This window comes from Mus pahari, chromosome 9 (genome assembly GCF_900095145.1).
Source record: "Mus pahari chromosome 9, PAHARI_EIJ_v1.1, whole genome shotgun sequence".
NCBI lineage: Eukaryota > Metazoa > Chordata > Mammalia > Rodentia > Muridae > Mus > Mus pahari.
Window position 1 is genome coordinate 77,527,094 of NC_034598.1, and position 24,049 is coordinate 77,551,142.

The window sequence follows — 24,049 nt, forward strand, 5'->3', positions numbered from 1 at the left end:
TCTCATTCTTTTCTGTCTCTGCCTGTGGTGACTCCATCCTTCCAGTGGCTTAGGCCAAAACATAGACTCATCTCTTTCTCATGCCCCTGCTCGAAGGTCAGCCAAACCTATGTTCATCTTCCAAACAGATCTTTGTGCTAACCTCCCTCAGCATCCTTTCTATGTAGACCCAGGCCAAAGCCAGCATCATTTCTTGTTCAGCAATGTAAACAACCATTTGCATATTCTTCCCCTGCCCATCCCTGTAACCCTGTGTCTGTAAAGCTAAAGTATTCTAGCAAACACAGTTTAATCAAGTCATCCCCTCTGGAGATCACTTTAACAGCTTTCTATCTTGCCTAAAGTCAGTGTGAATCTTGGGGCTAGAGAGATGGCTTGGCTCTTCAACCTGCTTGCTGCTCTTATAGCTGCAGGGCAGTAGCTTACAACTACCTAAGATCTCCAGAAAATCCTATGCACATAGACACACAGCAACTGGCAAACGTTTCCTTTGAGACAAGGTTCTACTTACCACAGATTCACCTCAAATTAGTTATACAGCCAAAGATGGGCTTGAACTCTTGACTCTCCAACCTCTGGGAAAGCCACCAAACACAGAAAGATTTCATGACTCTTGTAAAACTAAACATACTCATCTCATTAGTATGCAAACGTACTTTACTCTTTAATAATTTATTAAAATTATATATATATATAATTATATATATATGTATATGTATATATATATATTATATCAAAGCATTGTTTTGCATTTCTTTTTGACTTATTGTCACTGAATGTTAGATTTGTATATTTGTGTTATGTGCCTCTTCATCAAGCGTTTCATCAAAATGCCTCTAGTGAAAAGAGCTCATGTGTGGAAAAGCTAAGGAAACCCTGCTCTGCAGAAGTGGTAACCATGATCTCCCTGACCTCGTGTCACGTCTGTCTTGCTTGCTTCGCTGGCAGCGCTAGTTTCCTTCACTGCTAGTTCTGAGCCTTGACATGCACCTCCGTAAACTGGACCTCACCATTTCGATTTGCCTCCTTCATCCTTCACACTCATCCTCAAACGCTACTTCCAATGAAAAGGCAGTCCTTCAGCCATGCACGAATATGTAAAACAGCCAGCTCATCTTCTCTAGTTTCTTTGGACTCTACCTTACTTCCCTCTATTCATATTAATATGTCAGGCCCTGCAATGTTTCTTTCTCCTGGCCTGTTCCTTGCATAAGGAAGAGGTATTTGTCACCGAAGCCTATCATCTAGGGGAATGGTGACAAGAACATAGCAGGTTTGGAAGAGATGTTGTTAAATTAAAACAGTAACATTTTTGTTAGACATTTTAAAAATTCCAAGTAGATAGAATAGTTTATTTATTTGTTTGTTTGTTTGTTTGTATTATTCATACTCCAGATTTTACCCCCCTCCAGGCCCATCCTCCGACTGTTCCACATCCCATACCTCCTCCACAAACCCTTGTCTTCACGAGGATGTCCCCACCACCCACCACCCACCCCACCAGACCTCTAAATTCCCTGGGGCCCAGTCTCTTGAGGGCTAGGTGCATCATCTCTGAGTGAACACAGACCCGGAATTCCTCTACTGTATGTATGTTGCTGGCCTCATATCAGTTGGTGTATGCTGTCTGTTTGGTGGTCCAGTGCTTGAGAGATCTCGGGGGTCCAGATTAATTGAGACTGTTGTTCTTCCTACAGGATCAACCTTCTCCTCAGCTTCTTTCAGCCTTCCCTAATGCAATCACAGGGTTCAGCAGCTTCTGTCCATTGGTTGGATGCAAATGTCTGCCTCTGACTCTTTCAGTTGCTTGTTGGGTCTTTGGGAGGGCAGTTATGATAGGTCCCATTTTGTGAGTGATCCATAGCCTCAGTAATAGTGTCAGGCCTTGGGGTCTCCTCTTGAGCTGGACCTTCTTTTCCTCAGGCTCCTCTCCATTTCTATCCCCGCAGTTCTAATGTGGGTCATTTACACAATGGAATACTACTCAGCTATTTGGAACAAGGACATCCTGAGTTTTGCAGGCAAATGGACAGAACCAGAAAATGTCATCCTGAGTGAGGTAGCACAGACCCAAAGGGACATGCATAGTGTGTACTCAGTAATAAGTGGATATTAGCCAAAACCAAAAAAGTACAGAATACCCAAGAGACAGTTCACAGAACTCAAAACCATTAACAAGCTGAAGGACCAAGTGTTATCCCACAGATTGTTATCCCACAGTCAAAACTCTGACCCATAATTGTTCCTGTCTGATAGAATAGTTTTAATGGTTCGTGTACGTTTAAAATTGATTTGTTCTCCTGGGCTTGTTGCTAATGATCCGGGAACAATAACTAAGCCCCTACATCCCTTAGTGAAGGGTCTGAGGAGACCATCTGGTGGTGTTATTTGAGTATTCATATACTCAGATGACTTGTTACCCATTCATATTCTGGTTATTTATTATTTGGGTCATGGATATATAGCTTTTAGCTTTTCCTTTTCCTTGAGAGCATTTTTATGTCACTGAAGGTTATTTAACTTTACAAATTATTGATGACTAGATGTGAATTTTCTAAGAATAATATATCTTCTCTCCCTTGGTTACACTTTGTTTTCCACTGTTATGCATGGTAGCTTGAAAGTAATTCTCATCAGTGTATAATGTATTTGTGGCAGAGGGTGGGCTTGTATATGTGAACAGATGCACTAAAAGTGTTTTAATAAATAAGTGTGGGAATCTTGAAATGACTGCAGTAGCTGCCCAGCATCCCATAATCCCGGTGCTGTGGAGAATGGCATCTGAAGGATACAGAGGTCTTACAAGTGTCCAGCGTGGCAGCCTAGGAGCAGGCATGCCTTCAGTTGGGGATAGATGAGAAACATCTGGATGGAGTGCTTTCAGTTTTCTTGAGGAATTAGGTATTTCTCAGTTTACACGATGCTAAGATAGTTATGTCCTGTATCTGCAGCAGCTGAAAAACTGTACTGAGGGAAGGAGCTCCTTGGCACAGAGAAAAGAAGGAGGAAAAATGAAAGACGATAATGAAGACTCAGAGAAAAGAACATTTCTAGGTGGAACACGGAGACCAGGGTTATACTGACGTATGTAAGGAAAATGGCATGACACCATCCATTGCTGGGCCAAGGTCATAGATAAGAAATGTATTCAAAGACCATGGGAGCTGTGTTCTGGGAAGTCTGGATCCTTTGAAAATGACAGAAGGTGGTTCAGGATAGCATAGAACATGTGTGGGATCCGTAAAAGACCAGAGTCAAATGATTTTCAGCATTTATATAAACCATGTATAAAACAAATTCCACTGTTGCTAAAAATAAAACAAACATAATTATTTTAAAAATCTAAAATCTTTGTTAACAGTGGGTTTGTCCATCCTGCTGAAGATACTTAAAATTAAGCATCAGTGCCTGTAAATATGACATCACTAGAAGGTAGTGTCTGCAGCTGTAATCAAGTTACTATGAGCTCATAATGAATCAGCGTGATCTGGAGTACAATAGTACTCATGGGTCTTTGTGAGCCAGAGACAAAGTCACCCAGTGAAGCCCATATGAAGATAGGTAGGGGGTGGGCAGAGATTACAACTGAGGTGCCCCAAAAGTCCTGGAACTGGAAGGAAGAAGTGTGGGTCACCAAGGGGCTTTAATGCCTGATATAATCAGTCTACAAAGAAAGAAAAATTTATTCTTGTAGGTGCGGTAGAGAATATCCAGAAAGTCATGATGGTTAAACAAACATTTATGTCCCTATTGAAACATGGAAGGTGCCAAGAAGGAGCTGGATCTCTATAGTTCCTTTCCAGGAACTGACCGTACATCATTCCACCAGGCCTCAGCTCTTAAAACTTCCAGTGTCTCCCAACAGGGCAAAACCGAGTCTAGATCCCAAAGTGGGAGAGGACATTCTAGATCCCAATTATAGCAATGGCTGAACCGATACGTTACTTTGAACTTTGTCCTCTGAAATCATAAAAGAATAGATTTATTATTCAAAGCTATGTAGCTTAAATTGCATTGTCACAAAAGGCTTAGAAACTCCGTACAGTTGTGATTTTGCAACAGGGAATGTAGAAGGGAATGGTCCAATGGGAATCACACAAACTTCCCATTGCCTTCTAGGAAACAGGTTAGGAATGGAGCAGTGACTCTCAACAGTCCTAATGCTTTGACCATTTATTACAGTTTCCCATGTGCAACAACATCAACCATAATATTGTTTTCTTTCTACCTCAATACTAATTTTTCTACCTATATGCATTATAATATTCATGTCTGACATCTCGGATGGTCTTAGGTGACCTCTGTGGAAGGAACATTCAACACCCAAATGGGTCACAACCCACAGGTCAAGAACTGCTGGCTTAGAGCATCAACATTTCTGCTCTTATCAGGAATGCAGAATCTCAGACTCCAACCAAGGCTTAGAAAGAAGAATTTCCCATAGAGACTAAAGCCCAAGGTATGTGTCTGGAGAATGGAAGCTGCAATCTTGGCAAACTTATCTCAGTTTTCCTCATGTTTGGGTCTCTGATACTTGTATAAACACTGCATTAACTCAGTTACAACACATACTACACTATAAACAACTTGGAAATGAAATGTAAAACATCTGCTTCCCTTAGCAATGCAAGTAGTGAGTTAGTAAGGAATGGTGAGGAACTTTATCTGAAGAAAAGAAAATTGTGTTGGTATATAAATGAGTTCTGAAGAATCAGCTCCCCCTTTTAAGTAATACAATTACAAATAGCTATAATTATAGGCAAGATATGTTAGAGAATCTGATTCAATTCTAACAGAGTAGAAAGCATGTCATTCAAGACTCAGTTCTTTGATGACAATAAGTAAATAAATAAATAATAAACAATTTTTTTTAAAATCCTGTGACAGATATGACTTTGAAAAGGAAACTTCTTCTCTTTCCCCTTCTCTTGAATATATTGGGATATATATATCCCAGAGAAAATATATTCAGAGAAAAAAGGAAAGTGTTGTGTTGCCATGATGTTGTTAGAAACTCAAATGCATGTTATTGTAGCTACTTCAAATGGTGGTGAAGTTGAGTATGGCTTCTGTATCAGTGACTATGTACATAGCTATGACCAAATGCCTGACACAGAAAGGTAATCTGGCTTAGAGTTTGAAGGTTCAGACCATTTTATCTGTGATAGGATGGTGGAGAGAAATAACTCCAGGCTGTTGTGAGGCAGGGGCATGATCCAACCTGTGCACATCAGGGAAGATTAAGAATCTTAATTCTTAATCTTCAGAGCCAGACTCTAAACTTGAAGATTTCCTCTCTCTCTTTACCCACCCCCTAAAGGCTACAAGGCCTTCCCAAACAGCTACTAGCTGGCAAGTGTTTACTACATGAGACAGTAGAGGACATTGTATACCCAATCATAACATCTTGCTTTAGAATCATCTGTCAGGGGAAATTGTTAAGATGTAAAGTTTCCTCTTTATGGTTACTTTCAGCTCTGAATAGCTCCCTCCCTCCCCCCAGCCAATGTCCATGATGAACTGCAGTCAACTACCAGTCATTCTTGCTAACAGCCAGTTGTTTCATGATTATCTCCCATGTTGCTTTGCACTTCTGTTATGACAACAGAACATAGCCGCTCCTCTAAATCACTACTGTAAGTAAGTAGATCACTATGCTGAAATGTTTCCTGATAACTTTCTGTTGAATTGTTAAATAGTTAATAAACTCCCAACATTCATCCATATCTATTTAAATTATTGTATCTTGTATTAAATTGTTATGACCTTAAATTCCAGTGTCTCTTTTTTTTTTTTTTTTGGATCATATGTCTGACACAGGCCTTGTGAATGCTTTTTTTGTCTGGCTCAAAAGCCACTCTGTGGAAGAAAGATTTAAAGTCACTAAGAATGACTGAGTATATTTAGGCAAAGCAATATGATGCCGGGTAATTGTGCTTATTTAATCTTAAATTTAGGGCTGGGGAGATGTCTCAGTAATGAAAGGCACTGCCATGCAAACGTGAAGACCTGAGTTCAGAGTTCAGATCCTCAGAGACCAATAAAAAGTCAGGAGTGGTGGCATGGACCGATAAGCCTCAGGCTAAGAGACTGGTGCAAGTGTATCATGGATACTCACTGAACAGCTAGTCCATTGTACACTTCAAACTTCACAGTCACTGAGTCTGTGAATCTAGTCTCTAAATAAATAAATAAATAAGGTAGCCAGTGATAAAAAGAAAAGAAGTCCATCATTATCTCTTCATCTTCATATATATATATATATATATGAGAAAGTACACAGGAGTGTACAAGTACATACCTGAACACACAGCACAGAAAGTAAATAAATGAGTAGGTGAGTTGTATTTAATTCTATCATTTAACTTTAGTGTAACATGCTATGTTCTGTAGCTATATGTAGTTAGATGATACTAGAGAGGGTAATAATGAATAATGTCATTAAAAAATTGTCAACAAACACATTTTTTTTCTGCTGTAAAGTAATGCCACTTCAGGCTGTATCCTATGTGCCTACTGCTTGATGTCATTGAAACATCCCTGTCTCATAGATAAAAAAGAATGATAAATACTGATAAGTGGTCCAAACAAACTATTCGTAAGTATTGACTATGGCATTGGTAGTAAATATTTAAGATGTGATATGCAGTAAATAACTATATCATTATAGCATGTGTGCTTTAAAATATGATTTTTATCATGGCCATTAAACAAGGAAGTGTCAGATTCTTGCATTTGTGAGATGGTTCAGCGGGAAAAGACAAATGTTACCCAAGCTTGGCGTCCTTAGTTCAATGCGAAACTTGAAACACACACAAACAAGTAGGAGAGAAAAATGGAGGACCCTACGAGACCTGAGCTTCCTTCTGAGAAAGCTGGTTGTCTAACCTTCATACTACAGAGATTTGGAAATGACTTGGAAGAGTTAGAAAGAAACTCACAATGCCTTCTAGACAATCTGAGATAATACATTTGTCTGATCAGAGAAGGGAAAAATAGCAGGGGGCGTTCCTCTTTTGCAGCCATAAGAGAAGCCAGCCTGGGGTTGAAAGGAAGGGGCAGAATACACAGCAGTGAGTGCCAAAGGAGAAGGCAGAGAAAGCTGGGGAGACCTCTGAATGACCTGAACCTGAAGGCTCCTCTCAAGCAATGGGCACACCCCTTTTGGTTAAAGCCATGGTTCAATTTTCTGTCTCATGATGGCTGACCAGAATGCATGCAGCAGAAACAGGCTGTTTGCACATATTTTCCCACTAGGTATGGCACACACATTGCAAGTCATAAATCTTCTAAGCTCTGCTGCCCAATCCTGACACATACTTATGCCTGACTTGACAGATGTTTTGAAATCCAACTCAATATTTTTTTTCCAAAAGCCAGTGGCTAACTAATGGAAACATCTATTCCTAATATTTCAGTCAATGCAGGAATAATGTCTAGATAAGCAGGCTGATTGTAGTTTTAAAGTTGACTTCATATTAATTAGTAGTGGAAGTACTAATCTGCTTTGTGCTTTATAAGCCTAATACTGGATGTAGATATTATGCATTATCATTCTCAAATGTAAATTAAAAAACAGTAGAAGTAACGCTAAGGATTTGAAAAATAGATACAGCCAGGTGTGGTGGTGCACGCCTTTAATCTCAGCACTCAGGAGGCAAAGGCAGGTGGATTTCTGAGTTTGAGGCCAGCCTGGTCTACAAAATGAGTTCCAGGACAGCCAGGGCTACACAGAGAAACCCTGTCTCGAAAAACCAAAAAAAAAAAAAAAAAAAAAAAAAAGATACAATTACTGTCAACTGTCCAGAAATTTCAAAAATATTCGGAATTAAACATTTACAAAATATCAGTTTTGAATGCATTTTTAAAATTTTATTTTTTCAGTATGACAGTGAAAATTTTTACATAGCCCATACTGAACTTACATATTCAAATAAGGCCTCACCAGTAACAAAGGAGATTAATACATTGCTAGAGTTCAGCATTTGACTTTATGTCAAAAGAGTTAATTTAGCTCTATGAATTACAGAACACTGTATTCTGTTCCTTTTAAAGTTTTAATAAGTGGTTGACACTTATGGTTACATCAGACGTTGACACCTCAGTTTACAACTACAGACAACTTCAAAAGTGATCCTGAATGCTACAGGTAAAATATTTTTATTGTAGGCAATTATTCAATCTGCATATTCAGCTTGCATCATAAGTCACATGGCAAAGGCATGCACGGTATGCTTGAATTTCCAGAATCTAGCATTCTTTCTTTCTTTTTTAATATTTTTTTTCTTCTTAGCAATGATATTGACATATTGGGGTGTTTTTGCAGATTATGACAATTAGGCCATCTGGGGGTTACTTGTAGTTTCCAAGTTGAATGGCAGAACGCACATAGACACATCTGAAGGTGTTTGGGTAGATTTCCCAGTACCGGACAGGGTTGCTGTAAAGACTTATGGCAGAGTACGAAGCCTTTCTAGAGGGGTCTCCAGGGCGGCAGAAGTCATTTTGCCCAATTGCGGAGATGTTGTTGTTATGAAGGTAAATAACCTGCAAACAAGAAGTAGTGTGAAATGATTATTCTCCATTTGGGGGTTGAGGTTCTTCATCTAAAGGCTATTTTTAATGTGGGCATTTTGGTATGAAGACATAACAATTCCTCAAGCCAAATTTCATTTTCTGCCTTCATTTCAAAGGTTACTTTTCCTTCCTCCATATGCCCTATGTCTGTATGTTGAACATCAGTCACTCTAGATGTTCAGGCTAGAGACATGACACTTCCACACCATCCAGTCCTACCACCTTATCTTCAAAGTGCATGCATAGTGCAGAACCCTTCACATCTGCTCCCTCAACCCAGCCTAAACCTCTGGGGCCTCGTCTTCATCTATGTACATGGCTGCCAGCTCTTCCTACTTTCTCCTCTGGTTTTCAAAAAGCCATTGTATCATTTTACATTCCAGAGGAAGACAAAAACAGTAAAAACGACCATGGCAAAAAGTACATTGTGAAGAAGACAATCCATGTCAGAAAACCAGAAGCAGGCAGATTATACCTCGTCACTCCCTGAAGAAGTTAAAGTGAATGCATAGCAAGGGCCTCCACATCTCACAGTCTGCTCCGAGCCTGTATTGTATCCTCTCACTGTCCAAGCCCAGTTCACTGTCACACAAGCCTTCTCTTGTTTTCCCTTTCTGATGCTCTGAATTCAGAATGATGTGTCTTTTTCTATACCCATAGCACTTATCACTCACTACACAGTGTAGTGGACATTTGTTTGATTTTCCTCTTTTTCTTCTCTAAAGCAACAGCTTAATGCAGGAGGAAACTGCTCCCTTTGGCTATATTTCCAGTGCCTGCTACAGGCCAGGAGATGGTCAAGAAACACATCAAATAGGTGTTATTTAACATATAGTATATGCATATACCATACACTACTTACATGGAATATTAAAGCTTTGAGCAAAACCCAAAATGCTAAACCACATAGTACTTTACTAAGGTATGAGGAAACAATGTGCAACTCACTGAACAGAAAAGGAAAATACACACTAGAATTTAAATTAAAAATCACCATCTCCAAAATATATTTAAATATCACATTTATATAAGAAGCTCAAGGACGTTTACCTCTTATTTATTATTTTGTCTGTTTTTTGAGGTTCTCTTCCTGGGTAGCTCAAGCTGTCTTCAAGCTTTCTATTCCCCTGCCTCAGCCTCTCCAATGCTGAGATTGCAAGCAAGTACCAACATATGACTCTGCTAATATTTTATAAACTCTACTTTTAAAATATGGAACTTATAATTCACAAAAACATTTCACAAAATACATTTTGTTATCATGCTTAACACAATGGTAATTTTTCATAAGTTTTCTTAGAGTTACTAGACATCAGATTTATTTAAAAGCTAAAGAGACCTCAAAATCGAGCATGATGATGCACACGTAAATTCCTGACACTTAGGTGAGGAGACAGTAGGGTCATGGGTTTGAGGGCAGCCTGGACTATATAGTGAGATAGTCCAAAAATAATTTAGAGCTAATACTGTGGAAGTAAGATTTTCAAGTGATGATTTTCAATGGGAAATTCATAACTATGGTGCTAGCAAACTTCCTCATAGGTGTAATTGATTAAAGGAAGACTGCTATATAGTATTAGAATAAGAAAGGAGTAGGTTTCAGAGACAAAGCAATAGTTTTTATAATGCTGACAGAGTTCTTACGTTTTGAAAATTTTATATTGTTATTACTACTCTCTATTCTAGCAGAGCTTGTCAAGAAAAGAAAGTAATATTTAGTAAGAATTGATTGCTCATGTCAAAAGTAAGAGAATGTGACAAGGAATAAGAAAAGCAGTAGACAATGAGCAAAAAGAAGTGGATTCCACATTCTATTGGGTTAATGTTTTCTAGTACCTACCAAGGGTATACAAAAACTATAAAAGAGTATCATCATAAGATAAGCATAAATTTTTAAACATTGAATAAACAATTAAGAACCTATATTTCATGATATACAGAAGGACCATACACTATTTCCAAGTATGATTTACCTCAAGAATTTGAAACAGATTTAGCAAATTATAATGAATTAACTTAGTGCACTATATTAACAATAAGATTCAAACCATAATCCTCTCAATAAACATGATTTTTTGCAAAAAAAGGAAAAGAATGTGTTCAAATTTTAGGTAAGCTAGGAATAGAGAAGAGCTTTCTCCTCTGATAAAGAGCATTTCCAAAATAACTGAAGCTCACTATCTTCCTTAGTGTTAATGAGAGCATCCCATTGCCTCTTAAGACAAGAAAGTTACATCACTTTTATTCCACATTACATTACCAATTCTACACAAAGAACATAGTAGATGACAAACTAAAATGATTAAGAGAGAAATTTGGGGGGAAACTACCCTTTCTAAATCTGTGAAGTGGTGGGATGAATATGTAAGTTAATGTTGTCACAGTCTCTGTCAGAGAAGCTTCTCTGTGCAGTAGACGGCATGACTATAGAAATACAAAAATATAAGTAATGCAATACAGAAAGTCACAAAGGGGCTCAGTGCAGAGAATCATGCTCAGGGAAGTAGTGTTCTGGCATAAACACTTTCTACATAGCACCCCACCCACTCCTAAGAAGGCTCAAGACAGATTACAGAAGAGGGTGTGGAAAGCTTATAAGAACCAGAGGTCTTGGCAGAATGAGGTGAAACGGGGTTTTCTGAACATCACAGGGCTGTGGTACTAATGAGATCACAGCAGCTGTGGTTGCCTGCTCAGGATGGAGACAGGGAAGTCTTCAGCATGGAGGAGGGGGCTCCTCCTGTGCTTCAACACAGCTGTTAGCAACAGATGGAGAGCCAATCTTACTTTTCTGTTTTTAAATTTACCTTAAATTTTTTTTTCAGACAATATATCTTGTTCACATTCTTGTCTCTCACCTAACTTTTAGATACTAGTTTTCTGTAAGGAGACGTAACCACAATCCAACCAACAGCGGATGGTTTTCAGTAAATCTTCCTGTGGCTAGCCCATGAATATATGAGCAGCATAAATTGGACAAATTGGGCTCGGTAGTATACACACGCGTGAGAGAGAGAGAGAGAGAGAGAGAGAGAGAGAGAGAGAGAGAGAGAGAGAGAGAGAGAGAGATCAAATACAAAGAGCATATGATTAAGGGGTTGAGGGTTGAGACTTGGACACAAGGAAATTAGAGGGAAGAGGGACAACATGCAAGTATAATACGTTTAGGCAAAAGAGTTTGTCTTCATGCATAAAATTCTCAAAGAATTCAAAGAATATAATAATAATAATAATAATAATAATAATAATAAATAATTAAAAGTTTTACAAAATAATTGAAAAAGAAGTAATACATGGGAAATCCTTAAGATCATGAGGGGAAAAAGTAAATAGGATGCAGGTTCTAAAATTAGGGAGGCAGAGCTCAGTGTGATTCTTTTCAAATACTTGTTACTATGGAAATGATTTCCTTAAATTCAACAGACTTCAGAGCATCACAGTTCATTGTCTTCCTCTGTGAGTGACAAGATAAAGTGTGTTACCACTTGAAGCTTAGAGCCAAAATATACGAAGCAAGATTGTATGAAGTGGCATCAAGATGGACAGTTGTTTTCTACCGTGTTTCCTTCTTTAATGTGCCTGGTAAAGAAATTCCATGATCTCTGTAGTGTGTGCTAAACTGATGAGAATAAAACAGGAGTAAACAAAAGGTAACAGTGGAACCAAAACACAAACTAAACTCAGCAGAAACCTTAACAGTTCAAAGGATAACTAGGTTTTGTCAAGTCTTCTAAGTCTTTCGTTTAGAGAACCAAGAGCAACAGATTCTACCCATCCACTAACAGTGCTAAGCACTCCCAGTGAACATAATCATCAGCACTCAAGAAAACAGGTGAAGGGTTTTGATCGCTTTCATGTCAAACGCTAATTAAACTCAGTTAATGTCACTTTTGCTATCAGTTGAACTTGGAGCCTATGCCACAACTAAACCACAAAGAAAGGGCGATCCTTTGCTTTTAATATTACTGACAGCAGAACAACAGATCAGTCTGTCTTGTGTTACCAGCAACACATAAATACTGTATTATTTTACCTATGAGATACTATATTATTTTACCTATGGATCAAAATGTTGTTTTAGAAACACAGTGATTGAATTTAACAACTATTTAAATGAAAAGAACGTTTTAATAGTGCCCATACCCTTAAATACCAGAACTCAGGATGTACAGGCAGTAGGATCTCTGTGCATTTGAGGTCAGCCTGGTCTACATAGTGAGCTCCAGGAGAGCCAGGACTACAAAGTGAGATTCATCTCAAACAAATGATCAAAAACAAAACAAATCAAAATAGAAAAAAAAAATCTTAACATGCACACGCATACACACACACACACACACACAAATACACACAAAACCTCACTGAAAAATAATTGTGTAAACCCATTTAAAAATACTGAGTTATCGTTTTGGTTTTATTTTTTTTTCTTAAGTGAGTAACTTGAATAAACAATTTTTTTAAATTTTAGTTTCTCAAAGTAGCACTGAAGTCTGTTATTATACATAATTATTTTTGTCACTACTTAATAAGTACGACTTTTATTTGTAGATTTATGGACACAAGGACTATCAACCCAACAGACTACTGGTCCTGGTATTTCTATCTTTACCAAGCTATGTAATTTGATAGTTTATATAAAGTTAACTTAGTGCATTGCTTTTTCAGCCATGAATCTACTTTTAGCTTACAGTTAAACCTTGTTTATTCAGCATCACTAATCATACCATCACTGGTCACTGCCTTTTACAACAGCTATTTATTTGTTACACTGATCAACGACCTCGGATCAGGCTAACAAATAAGAAATATTTATTTTAACAGTGAGTTTTATAAATTATTCAAGGTGTGTTTATTTTACAAATTAAAAAACAAACACATTTCCTGCAAAAGAATGTTTATGTGACAATATTTAAAGTCCCTTTCTATGCAATGGTTTGAGTGTTGTATCCTCCCAAGTTCATGTTTTAAAACTTTCAATAACATGGGGTGCAGGATGGGCCTATAGAAAGTGACCAGTCAGAAAAGGGATTGCTGCCCTTACAGGAAGAGACTTTCTACCATGTGACATCAAGTGGTGACATCAATTGCTCAAGGTCTGGATGAGGTTCTCACCAGAACCTATCAATGCAATCACTCTGATCTCAGGCCATGAGTGCTCTCCAAGTCCCCAGCTCATAGGATGTTGTTAGAGTAGAGGGGCATGACGTGAAAAGCTTTCTGTGCAGAGTTCTTCTGGGAGGATTCCTTACCAGATGATCCTCGTAAGAAGGAATTGATTTGCTTTACCTGGATATACTTATGTTGTGCCAGTCCAACAGGCACCCTGAGGAGTTTGTTGTTGTCCAAGTGGAGTTCCCTCAGATGAGGAACATTGGCCAGACTGCCATTCTCCACAACGGTGATGCTGTTGAAACTCAGCCCCAGTCTGCAGAGGAGAACAGAAATTGGTGTGCACAGTAGTCAGGAATCTCTTCCTGTAGTCAGTACATAATTGAGCAACGCATAACACATTTATTGGTTTTGCATCAATGGTTGCTGTCAGAGTGTTTCTCTTTCAACCTTTCTGAGCCATGGCAAAACCTTTGTTCCCCGTGTGTGCATGTGAGCGCACACGTGTGTGCACATAGGTGTGTGTATGTGTGTGTGTGTGTGTGTCTGTATGTGTGGGGGGTGTTGTTCCCTGTGTGTGCATGTGAGCGTGCACGTGTGTGCACATAGGTGTGTGTGTGTGGGTGGGTGTATATGTGTGCGTACATGTTGAAGTGCAGGTCTGTTTGAGTACGCCTGGTATGGTAGATATATTGTGTATGCATATGTTCAGGGAACTGACATCAACACTGGATTCACTCCTTCATGATTTTCCACTTTAGATTTTGAGACAATCTTTACTGAACCCTGAGCGTATTAATTTCTCAAAACTGGCAAGTCAGTAAGCTTTAGGGATTTTCTTGTCTCTTTCTTCCAGAGTAAGTGCTGCCATGCCTAGGTTTTTACACAGGGAATCTGAACTCAGTCATAACTGCACAGCAATCGCTTTGCCAATGCAAACATCTCCACCATCCCACATCCCAAAGCCTGTTCTCAATTTTTTCCCTAGATTTGATTATCAAAAAAATGTATTTGATAAACTCAATTATTTAGTAATTTGACAGTACAGATACAGCAACTATATGGAATTTAAGACATACTTACCAAGAACCTGAAGTTTTATTAGCCTTTCCATAATTTATTAGAACTTTAAGCTCCTGTTAATTAGGACATGCCATCGGTATTAGAGTTAGGTCTATTTACTGCTTTTCATATAGGACAAACTTCTTTTCTAAAGAAGTATATATATTATGTATATTGCCATTCTTGGAACTCAAAATATTCCCACTCTTGCTATTAATTGTCATCATAATAATAACCTGAAAATAAGATCCTAATGGCAGATGTGTGTAAAAAGTAATGCAATTCATCTGCCTCCTCTCATCTGCAGCTAGAGGGAATTAGGTGATGTATGATGTAATACTACAGTGAAGATTTTTCTTTCAGATGCTCTGGTTAAATTTTTCTACAGGGAAACTTTCTTATTATTTGTGGTACTGGAGAAACAATTTGTAGCTATAATCAGAACTGAATATTTATATTTTCTCTCCATCATCTACTGTGTCATTGTGGATTACACACAGACATAGGGAATGGTACCTTGTGTATTAAGTTGGTCGCTGATATCTCTCTAAGATAAAGAGATGTGTTTTGTGTATTAATTCATTGACCATGTTGACTTAGCATAACGCTAAGGCAGAAATATTTCTTGTAAGAACATTCAGCTATATGCTCGTCAAGGACAGAGTATTCCTTGAAGACTAATAACAAGATCATCTCATTGGCCTTATTTTTCTTACATAATAATCAAGTTTTAAACACAGAGAGATTGAAACTAAGTTAGAAAGCAGACACACAGTGATATACAAAGTAAACATATAGTTAGGCAGGGCCACAATTTTTTCCTTTCTTTTGTGAGACTGAAGTAAATGTGAAATGACATTTTCCTATAAGCCATTAAGAGAATATGGGTTAGATAATTTTGCTGCAGCTATTCTCAAAGTAGTATTTCAGTGCCAATATAATTCCTGTTTGAATACATTCTCAAACTTGGGTCAAACTGCTTACAGTCTTTCTTAACTTTCTTTTTGATCACATTGAATTAGAATATATTAAATAGACATGTAAAACCTGTTTTAACTGAGCACCTGTATAAAAGAATGATAATCCATACAATATTCACAAAATATACAAAATGTGACAAGATGTCTACAGTAATTATAATAGTTCATTGACTTTTATCAAGACTTCACCCAATAAGCTGGAGTTTTACTTATAAACAACAATAAAGTGTGATAGTTTTTAAAAATTGATAGAGCATCTTGTTTCTAAAGTTGAATAACACCCCTCCCTTGGCATCCTTTGATAGAAAGTGATGGATTTCTTACTTAGCCAAATTAATCAATCCTTTCAGGCTGGATGCATCAACCTTGGTGATCTTGTTGCCATCTAGATGCACTTCAGTGAGAGAAACGGGCAGACCTGGAATAAGCAGAAAAAGAAGCTGACTTGGCCAACACACATTATAAATACAGAATAGACTCCAATGGGTACCCATGCTGTGAATTTCTAAAAACCTTTTCAAGTAATTTTGTTTTTCATCTTCTTTCTTTTTTCTTTTTATAAGAACAATGCACACTTTAAAGTGATGTAATACTTGACTGTTTTTAGGGGGACACTGATAAGGGTAAGAACTGCCTGCATCATGTGATAGATTTTTGTGCTGGCAACTGTAGAACCAAAGTGAAACAATGACCTTCATTGCTCTCTCCACCTGTGTCAGTGAGCTCACACTGCTGTTATTATATAAAAAAAGTTCAATCATAAAAGGAGGAGACAGACACTGCAACTCTAGTGCAGGATTATGTAGCAGTGTATCAGTTAAGTCCGTGTATAAATATATGGAGATATTTTATTTACAACAATAATTCATAATGAGTACTCGGTGAGTGTATTGTGCTGGTGTTGGCTTGTGGACAAGAAGCCTTTGTGAAAGCGTTTGATGCTTCTGCACCATGACTGTCCAGCAATAGCAAAAACTTACATAGACATATTAAATTCAGACTGTTTCCTCCTAAGAGGAGGTACAGAGTCCTATAAACTGACATATGTAGAACACCTGGGCAAATAATTAAAGATTAAAGGGCCCACTAAACTCTCAAAAATACTTCATTAATGGTTGCGAATTCCGAAGATTTAGTAAAGTAAATAGTAAGCAATATTTGAATTTATCATTTCTTCTTGCCTTCTAAAGGACCATGTGTATATATGGCTGTTAATAACGCAGCGTTCTGCTTTAATGAATAGCAACAGCTACAATAAAAAAGTGAATTGATACCTAAGGATCTAGTACCTGCCTGAAGGGAGGTTTTATTTATTTATTTGATTGTTTAATATCACAATTCTGTGTCTTAAATAATTATTAGATAATTATTAGATAATTATTTAAGACAGAATTGGGAAATAACAGATAATATTACTAAGAACTTTTCATTATATCCATAAAATTATGTTCAAAATTTTATTTATTGACATAATTTTTCTGTTTGTTTTAAAGTTACCATATTTTTTAGTGAAGTTGTGTTTTTGAATAGTTTGTTCTATGAAAATAAATAAACAATAAATAAACAAATAAGCAAATAGATAAGCTGCTACTTGCCCTGTATCTGGTATGTACCAAACATTGACCATGTCACTTTTCTCAATTATGTTAATTTTTTTCAATGTGTGAAATGATAAAAATTCAATTCCCTTTCTTGGTAAGAAAACGGACTCAAAGTTATAAATTTGTAAGTTTTAAACAGTGAGTGTACTCATCAAGAGAGGAGAGTATAGAATAGCATTCTCTAAGCCAGAGAAAATTAAATAATTGAATTTTGCTCATGAATAAATATTGAGAAATCACAACAACTTTCGTAATAAGATAGTTCAGCCACTGGCTTCTTCTGACCTAAATAAATAGAAATTTAAAAATTCTCCTCTAAGTGCAACAAGGGTTCATTTAATAAAGCAAATTTAAGATACACTAGTCCTCTAACTCAATGAAGTATTATTGTTGTTGTCATAGTTGTTGTTGTTTAAAGCAGTGCTGCTAGAACATCAATATGCAGTTCCTCAGTTACTGTTTCCTGGCTACTAAATGCTTCTCTTATTTGGAACTCAGTTTCCCAAAAGTAAAGGCCTGGAAGAATTTTGACTATGGAGAAGCAGAAAAGTTTGCACTAATTCAGGGAAGTGAATGTTGAATGATCCTCACCATCTTTCCCCATAATGACATTTTATCACGGAATCTGTTCTCTAGTGATATGTTTTTGTTTGTTTGTTTATTCGTTTGTTTTGTGTTTTTACCTTGTCATTTTGGGAACAGAATAAAGGAGATCAGCTTGGTATTAGGTATTTTACCTAAACAGTACAAGCCTTACTTCTATTTATCAATCTACATGGTAAAGACAGAATATACATGACATTAAGAATTCTGTTTGCAGTTGACTAAACTCATGTATCACAGGTGTGAATATTTAATCTAAAGTCAAGGAACACCTACATGACTATGTTACACCCCTTACTGGATTGGTTTAACTCAAAACTACCATGTTATAATCTCTATTGCACTGGCTTTGGATTTCCATGAGTTGTGGAAGAAAATATAACCAGGCTCCTGGTGATGTGCAGGCATAAGGCTCCCAGCCTAGTAAGGACAAATTAGAGAATAATACCTATGCACAAGGAAAAGATCTTCAGTCAAATAGCTGATACTATAAACTATCGCATTAAAATCTTAGCCCTGTCAATTCTTGTCTCTAAGACCCTGCTATTTACTTCAACTTTCTAAGCCCCAATTTTCTTATAAAATGGACAGTACTACTAAATAGCAACAGTTAAATCCATAAAATATGTTTGACACAATATCTAGCACTTATGGGTGCTTGATTAATTGTAGTTGTAAGTTTCATGTGATTGAGAGAAACTCAATAAAAGCAAGCCTGAGGTGATGATAATTAGTTCCCAGAAGAGAGAGAGAGAGAGAATAAAAAGTAAAGGAAACCAGACACTACATGATGAAATTTGTCACTGTGAGACATTTTAGGGGATTGCAAATTCAAAGTCAAAATTTGTGACTAATGTAAGTCACATGACAGCAGCAAGCTCTGGGAAATTTTCAACTACTTCACTTCCAAAATGTTAAGATTATGGATATATTAGGTATAGTTTACAGTATGCATCGATAGTAGAGAGTATACATGGGCAAACACTTCAGTATGTATATGCATAGGCCCCGCAATATCTGAAGAACTGGTGTCAAAATCTGCTGATGTTCAACTTAGTTGTATAAATTATATGTTTGCATCACACCTATGTGCATATGTCTTTATTTTCTAAATTATTTCAATATTATACATTTGACACACTCACACAAAACCTTTTAAGTATTTTTGATCCATAGTTAATTGAATATGTATTAATTTTTCTCTTTACTTCATATAAAAAGAGCATTAGTTGCATTTCAAAAATTAGATATTCAAAATAAATATACCTTTTAAGGTATGAATAAATATGTACTTTAAGGTATGAATAAATATATATATATATTCTATCCTAGACCCCAAACCACCCTTTGTACATAAAGACTGTAGAGGTGAGAGTTTGAAGAAAGGTTTCTATGGTCTAATTTCATTTAAGAGCTAATTTTCTAAAAGCACAGTGAAAAAAATCACCAATGCTTCTTGCAGAGGAGATTTTCCATCTAGTCTCAGTTTTGGAACAAGGCACCTGTGCTTAGGAGGCCTAGGATGGGGGATAGGTAGGAATGTGGATAGACATCTGTGAGACTGTACTTTGAGGTCGGAGGAAAGTGACATTCAAGGCATGTTTTAAAGTGTGGTTTTCATCTTTTATGGTTCACCAGGACAGGCTTCCATGGGGAAGTAAAAGTAGGTTTGAAACTGACAAATTTGATTCCTCTTAAATGGTATGGCTCTGGTTGACATAGAAACAGTGCCTCCTACCCACTCACATGCCTCCAGTGTACATGGATTAAGCTTAAAACTTCAATATATTTTCAAATGAAAATAGGAGGCATTATTAGTTCCCTACTTATCTATAACCCACAGGTTTTGCTACTTATTTTCGAGACCCTAACCCTAAGAATTTGAGAGTCCTTGAACTCTCAGATTCAAGTGACAACTTGAATCAAAGATTCTGGCGTCTACATTCTTTCTGATCACCGAGATTAAGAAAGCAGTTAGATCTTCTTATTGAGATGCTGATGAACGGAAAGTTTTGCAGTGACAAGAATTCCCTACAGGATTAGAAAATTAAGGTCACACTTGGCTCAACTTCAGAAATACTACCAGGGATAATTTTTCCTATTCTTTTTTTTTTTTTTAAACATCATACGAATGCACTTTCACTAACAGCACTTTCTTTCTCTTCAGAAACTCATAAAGGCAGAATACAAATTGACTGTATCTTAAGCTCCATCTTAGAACAGATTTTAGAGTGAGTCTATGTGTGCCTGCAGGGCCCAATAGTCAACCAGGGTCTAGAAGCACAATGCCAGGAGCTGAGAATTCTCTGAGGATAAGGTTTGCCACATATGTTCCAATTTAAACCTCCACAATTATTTATTCAGAAACTATCTCAGAGCAATTGGAGGCTTAATTTTTTTCAAACCATATTTTGGAGAATGTCCTGTCACCTTGAGGAATAGCAGTTATGTTGGTGTCTGAGATGCGGATGTAGGAGACACTCTTCAGTCCTTGGAAGGCTCCGTTTTCAATCCCCGAGTCTTTCAGTGGGTTGCCGCCCAGTTCTACACAGACAAAAGGTGCACAGCCGTTAGAGGAAATGTCCGATGTTTGCCTGCCTCGGTGAGGATTCTAGACAAAAATTTTAGCTTCATAACTTCTTGATTGAGAAACCGGATGCTTTCAGAGTAGCATCAAAATACAATGAAGCTTTATCCTACTGAAACACAGCCTGATGTTACAGGATAGACAATGGGCCCATAAACCCAGCACTAGAGGACTTCTGACAGGAAGGTCACCATTCAAGCGCAGATTGAATCTCTTTCTATGCAATGAAACTATGTATGAATTAGTTAATTAACTAATCAAACAAATAGTAAGCACAAGTATAAAAAAATAAAAAAAAACAGTTTATTTATAAAAAATAAAAATTAACAGTCATGGCACTATTTATAATTCTCCCAGAAATGCTAAGAAGGTGTTAATAAACGATACTTTATGCTAGGATTTCTCAGGCAACTTTAAATGTTGCTAGAGAATTTAAAGCTATCATTTTGCAAAACAATTATAAATTTACATTAAATAATATTTCTCTGTCTCTGTTTTTGTCTCTCTGTTTCTATCTCTCTGTCTCAGTCTCTGTCTCTGCCTCTGTCTCTCTCTCTGTCTGTCTCAGTCTCTGTCTCTGCCTCTCTCTCTGTCTCTCTCTCTCTCTCTCTCACACACACATACACAGACACACACACACACACACACACACACATACTAAAACCTTACTTTTAGAAGGGAAATAATCTACGGATGTGTTGTGTTCAGACCACAGTAAAACTCTGCTATAAACAGGTTTTCCCAATTCTCTTTTATGAAGCACTGTCAATTTTATATTCTGCTCATCTGATCATATATAGTCAGTAGATATAGTCAGTCTTCCTTCCATGCTAGATCATCATGCTAGGTCAAAGAAGATATAGTCTGTCACAAGCGCCTTGTCTCTTTTCTTTCAGGGCCCTGAGACTGAGGGTCACACAGGCCTCTGACACCCAGGACTCACTTGGACTCATTCCCTTCCTGCTGTTAAGGTCCCCTCGGTCCTGATCCTCAAGCTATAATTAAGTCTGTACCTATGACAAGCACATTGTTCAGTCCATTGAAGGAAGATTTCCGCAGTTTGGTGATCTCATTCTCGTGGACTCGAAGCTCCTGGAGTGTTCTGGGCATTTTTTCAGGCAGTTCCTTCAGTCGGTTCTTAGACAGGTAAAGCCTTTCCAACTTCACTAGAGGTTTAAATGCCTCTGGGCTGATCTTACTGATCTTGTTGTTGACAAGGATCAAGGTCTGTGGAAATTGCAGAAAATAATACCTGAAATCCGAAGGCTTCCACACAGATACACATGACATATATGTTGCCCATTTATTCCTTTTGTGAAAGAAGTAGAAAATTTTAGAAAAACAATCAGAAGACATCTAGAAAAATATAGAAACGTGCTTCTCTTGTGTGGATGTGTGTGTACACAATATCAACCAACCAGACCACCCAGAGCTCCCATGGACTAATCTACCAAACAAAAAGTACACGTGGAAAGACTGATGTCTCCAGTCACATATGAAGCAGAGAGAGGATGGCCTTGTAGCGCATCAATGGGAGGAGAGGCTGTTGGTATCCTGTGAAGGCTCAATGCCCCAGCATAGAGGAGTGCCTGGGTGTGTGTGTGGAGGTGGGAGTAGGTCGGTGTGTAGAAGAGCACTCTCATAGAAGCAGGGGGAGGGGGATGGGATAGAGGTTTCTGGAGGAGAAACTGAGAAAGGGGGTAACGTTTGAAATGTAAATAAATAAAATATCCAATAAGAAATTAAAGAAACCTATTTCAAATGTATAAAAAAAAAAAAAAAAACTATAAGTGATGCTAAAGAAACTGGATGACACCGGATTCTTAGATACCATCAATGCCAGCGATCTCATCTCCCCATCATCCTGTCTCCCCCCTAAGGCTCCATGTCAGTGTTTGGCAAAAGTGGGCTCAAGTCTGAGAACCTGAACATAACTGGAGATAGTGACTGTACGGAGAGGGAGACTCTACTGTCTTCCCACAATATATGACTTCAGGTAGACATCATGCTTTGGCCTCCTTTGCTCTAGTGTTTGTCCTGCTGTGCTCTGTGTAGAAAGGGCCTGTCAAATCTATGAGAACATTTGTCTTGGCTTTCTAGAGCAGTGGTTCCCAACCACCTCATGCCGTGATCCTGTAACAAAGTTTGTCATGTTGTAGTGACACCCAACCATAAAAGTATTTTTGTTGCTACTTAACCTCAATTTTGCTACTGTTATGAATTGTAATGTAAATATCTGAGATGCAGAATATCTGACATGTGACACCGGGGAAGTGGTCATTCAATCCTAGAGGGGTCTTGACCCACAGGATGAAACTTGAATGAAAAGCATAATAAAGGAAAGAGCCCATAATCAGTGATCCCACTTATGAGATAGGCTTTGCCAATTTGGAAGATGTGGTGAGTAAGTTTGTAGTACTGTTGAACTATTTGGGACATCAGCCATGACAAAGAAGGTTCTGGGCTCTTTTGAGCCATTGAAGTTCTGTAGAACAATTTCAAAAGAGTCAATGGTGCATAGGTCTGTAATGATAAAAATGTAAAAGTTCTGTGAGTTTGGTCCTAATGCTCTAAAACCTTAAGATGATTTTTTAGATAATATGGGAGCAAAACCAGCTTACCTTTGGACTGTTGAAGAGAAAACTTTGGACACTTCAGTTTTACTTTTCTGTTTTAAACTAGCTGTGTGCCAATAATCATGAATGGCATGTCGTGTGTGTGTGTGTGTGTGTGTGTGTGTGTGTGTGTGTGTACATATGTGTTTAGTGACATTTTAGACTAATTAAGATCATTAATTTCTGTGTTCAATGATTCAGATTATTTAAAGAAAAAGAAAACTCGATCCAAAACTGTCCTTGACAGGCTTACTGACACGTTCATTTTAAGTTTATCTTTAAAATGACTTAGCCTTGTGCTTTCAGATATTAATTATTGAAACTGGCTGAGAAAAAGTCTGATGACAAAATTTAGGAAAGATAATATAAAGATAGCTAAGTATATATTTTTATTAAGTGTTCAAGAAGATGAACTGCTTTTGCTAGATAAAATTAGAATGTAAAAAATATTTAAAAACCATTTTAGAATTGACCTATATTCAAAGCAATAAAGTCAATTTAGAATAAGCTCTTAGCCAACATCTTCATACATGGAAAGAAACACAAAGCATTTCCACTACAGTGAGGAGCAAGACAAAGATATCCACTCTCTCCATACCTGCGAATCATAGAACTTGAAATCTTAGCTAGAATAATAATAAAATGTAAGAAGATTAAGGGGGCTCAAATAAAAAGGGAAGGACCTTTATGAGCAGAAGATGAGGTTTTAACAAGAAAAACATCACCAAGAAACTGTTATACCCGCTAAACACTTTCAGCAAAATAGCAGGGCTTAACATTAACTCAAAAAAGAAAAAAAAAAAAAAAGAAAGAAAATCAATAGCCTCCCTATGTAGAAATGATAAAGATACTAAGAAAGAAATCATGGAAACAATACCTTTCAAAATAGCCTCATAGCCTCATTCATGCACGTGT

General features: G+C 37.4%; 1 protein-coding gene across 3 annotated transcripts in view; it reads right to left on the reverse strand.

Annotated features, from left to right (window-relative positions):
* Positions 1-7,850: 7,850 nt before the first annotated feature.
* Positions 7,851-24,049, reverse strand: part of Dcn (decorin) — a 38,965-nt gene continuing 22,766 nt past the window's right edge. For all 3 annotated transcript variants that reach the window (XM_021205064.1, XM_029542330.1, XM_021205065.1), the window contains exons 4-8: positions 21,533-21,746; positions 20,363-20,476; positions 16,053-16,146; positions 13,864-14,002; positions 7,851-8,547 (exon numbers count right to left, since the gene is read on the reverse strand). In XM_021205064.1, the coding sequence (XP_021060723.1) occupies positions 8,353-8,547; positions 13,864-14,002; positions 16,053-16,146; positions 20,363-20,476; positions 21,533-21,746 (756 nt within the window). In that variant the 3' untranslated portion in view covers positions 7,851-8,352. The remainder of the gene's footprint in view (positions 8,548-13,863; positions 14,003-16,052; positions 16,147-20,362; positions 20,477-21,532; positions 21,747-24,049) is intronic.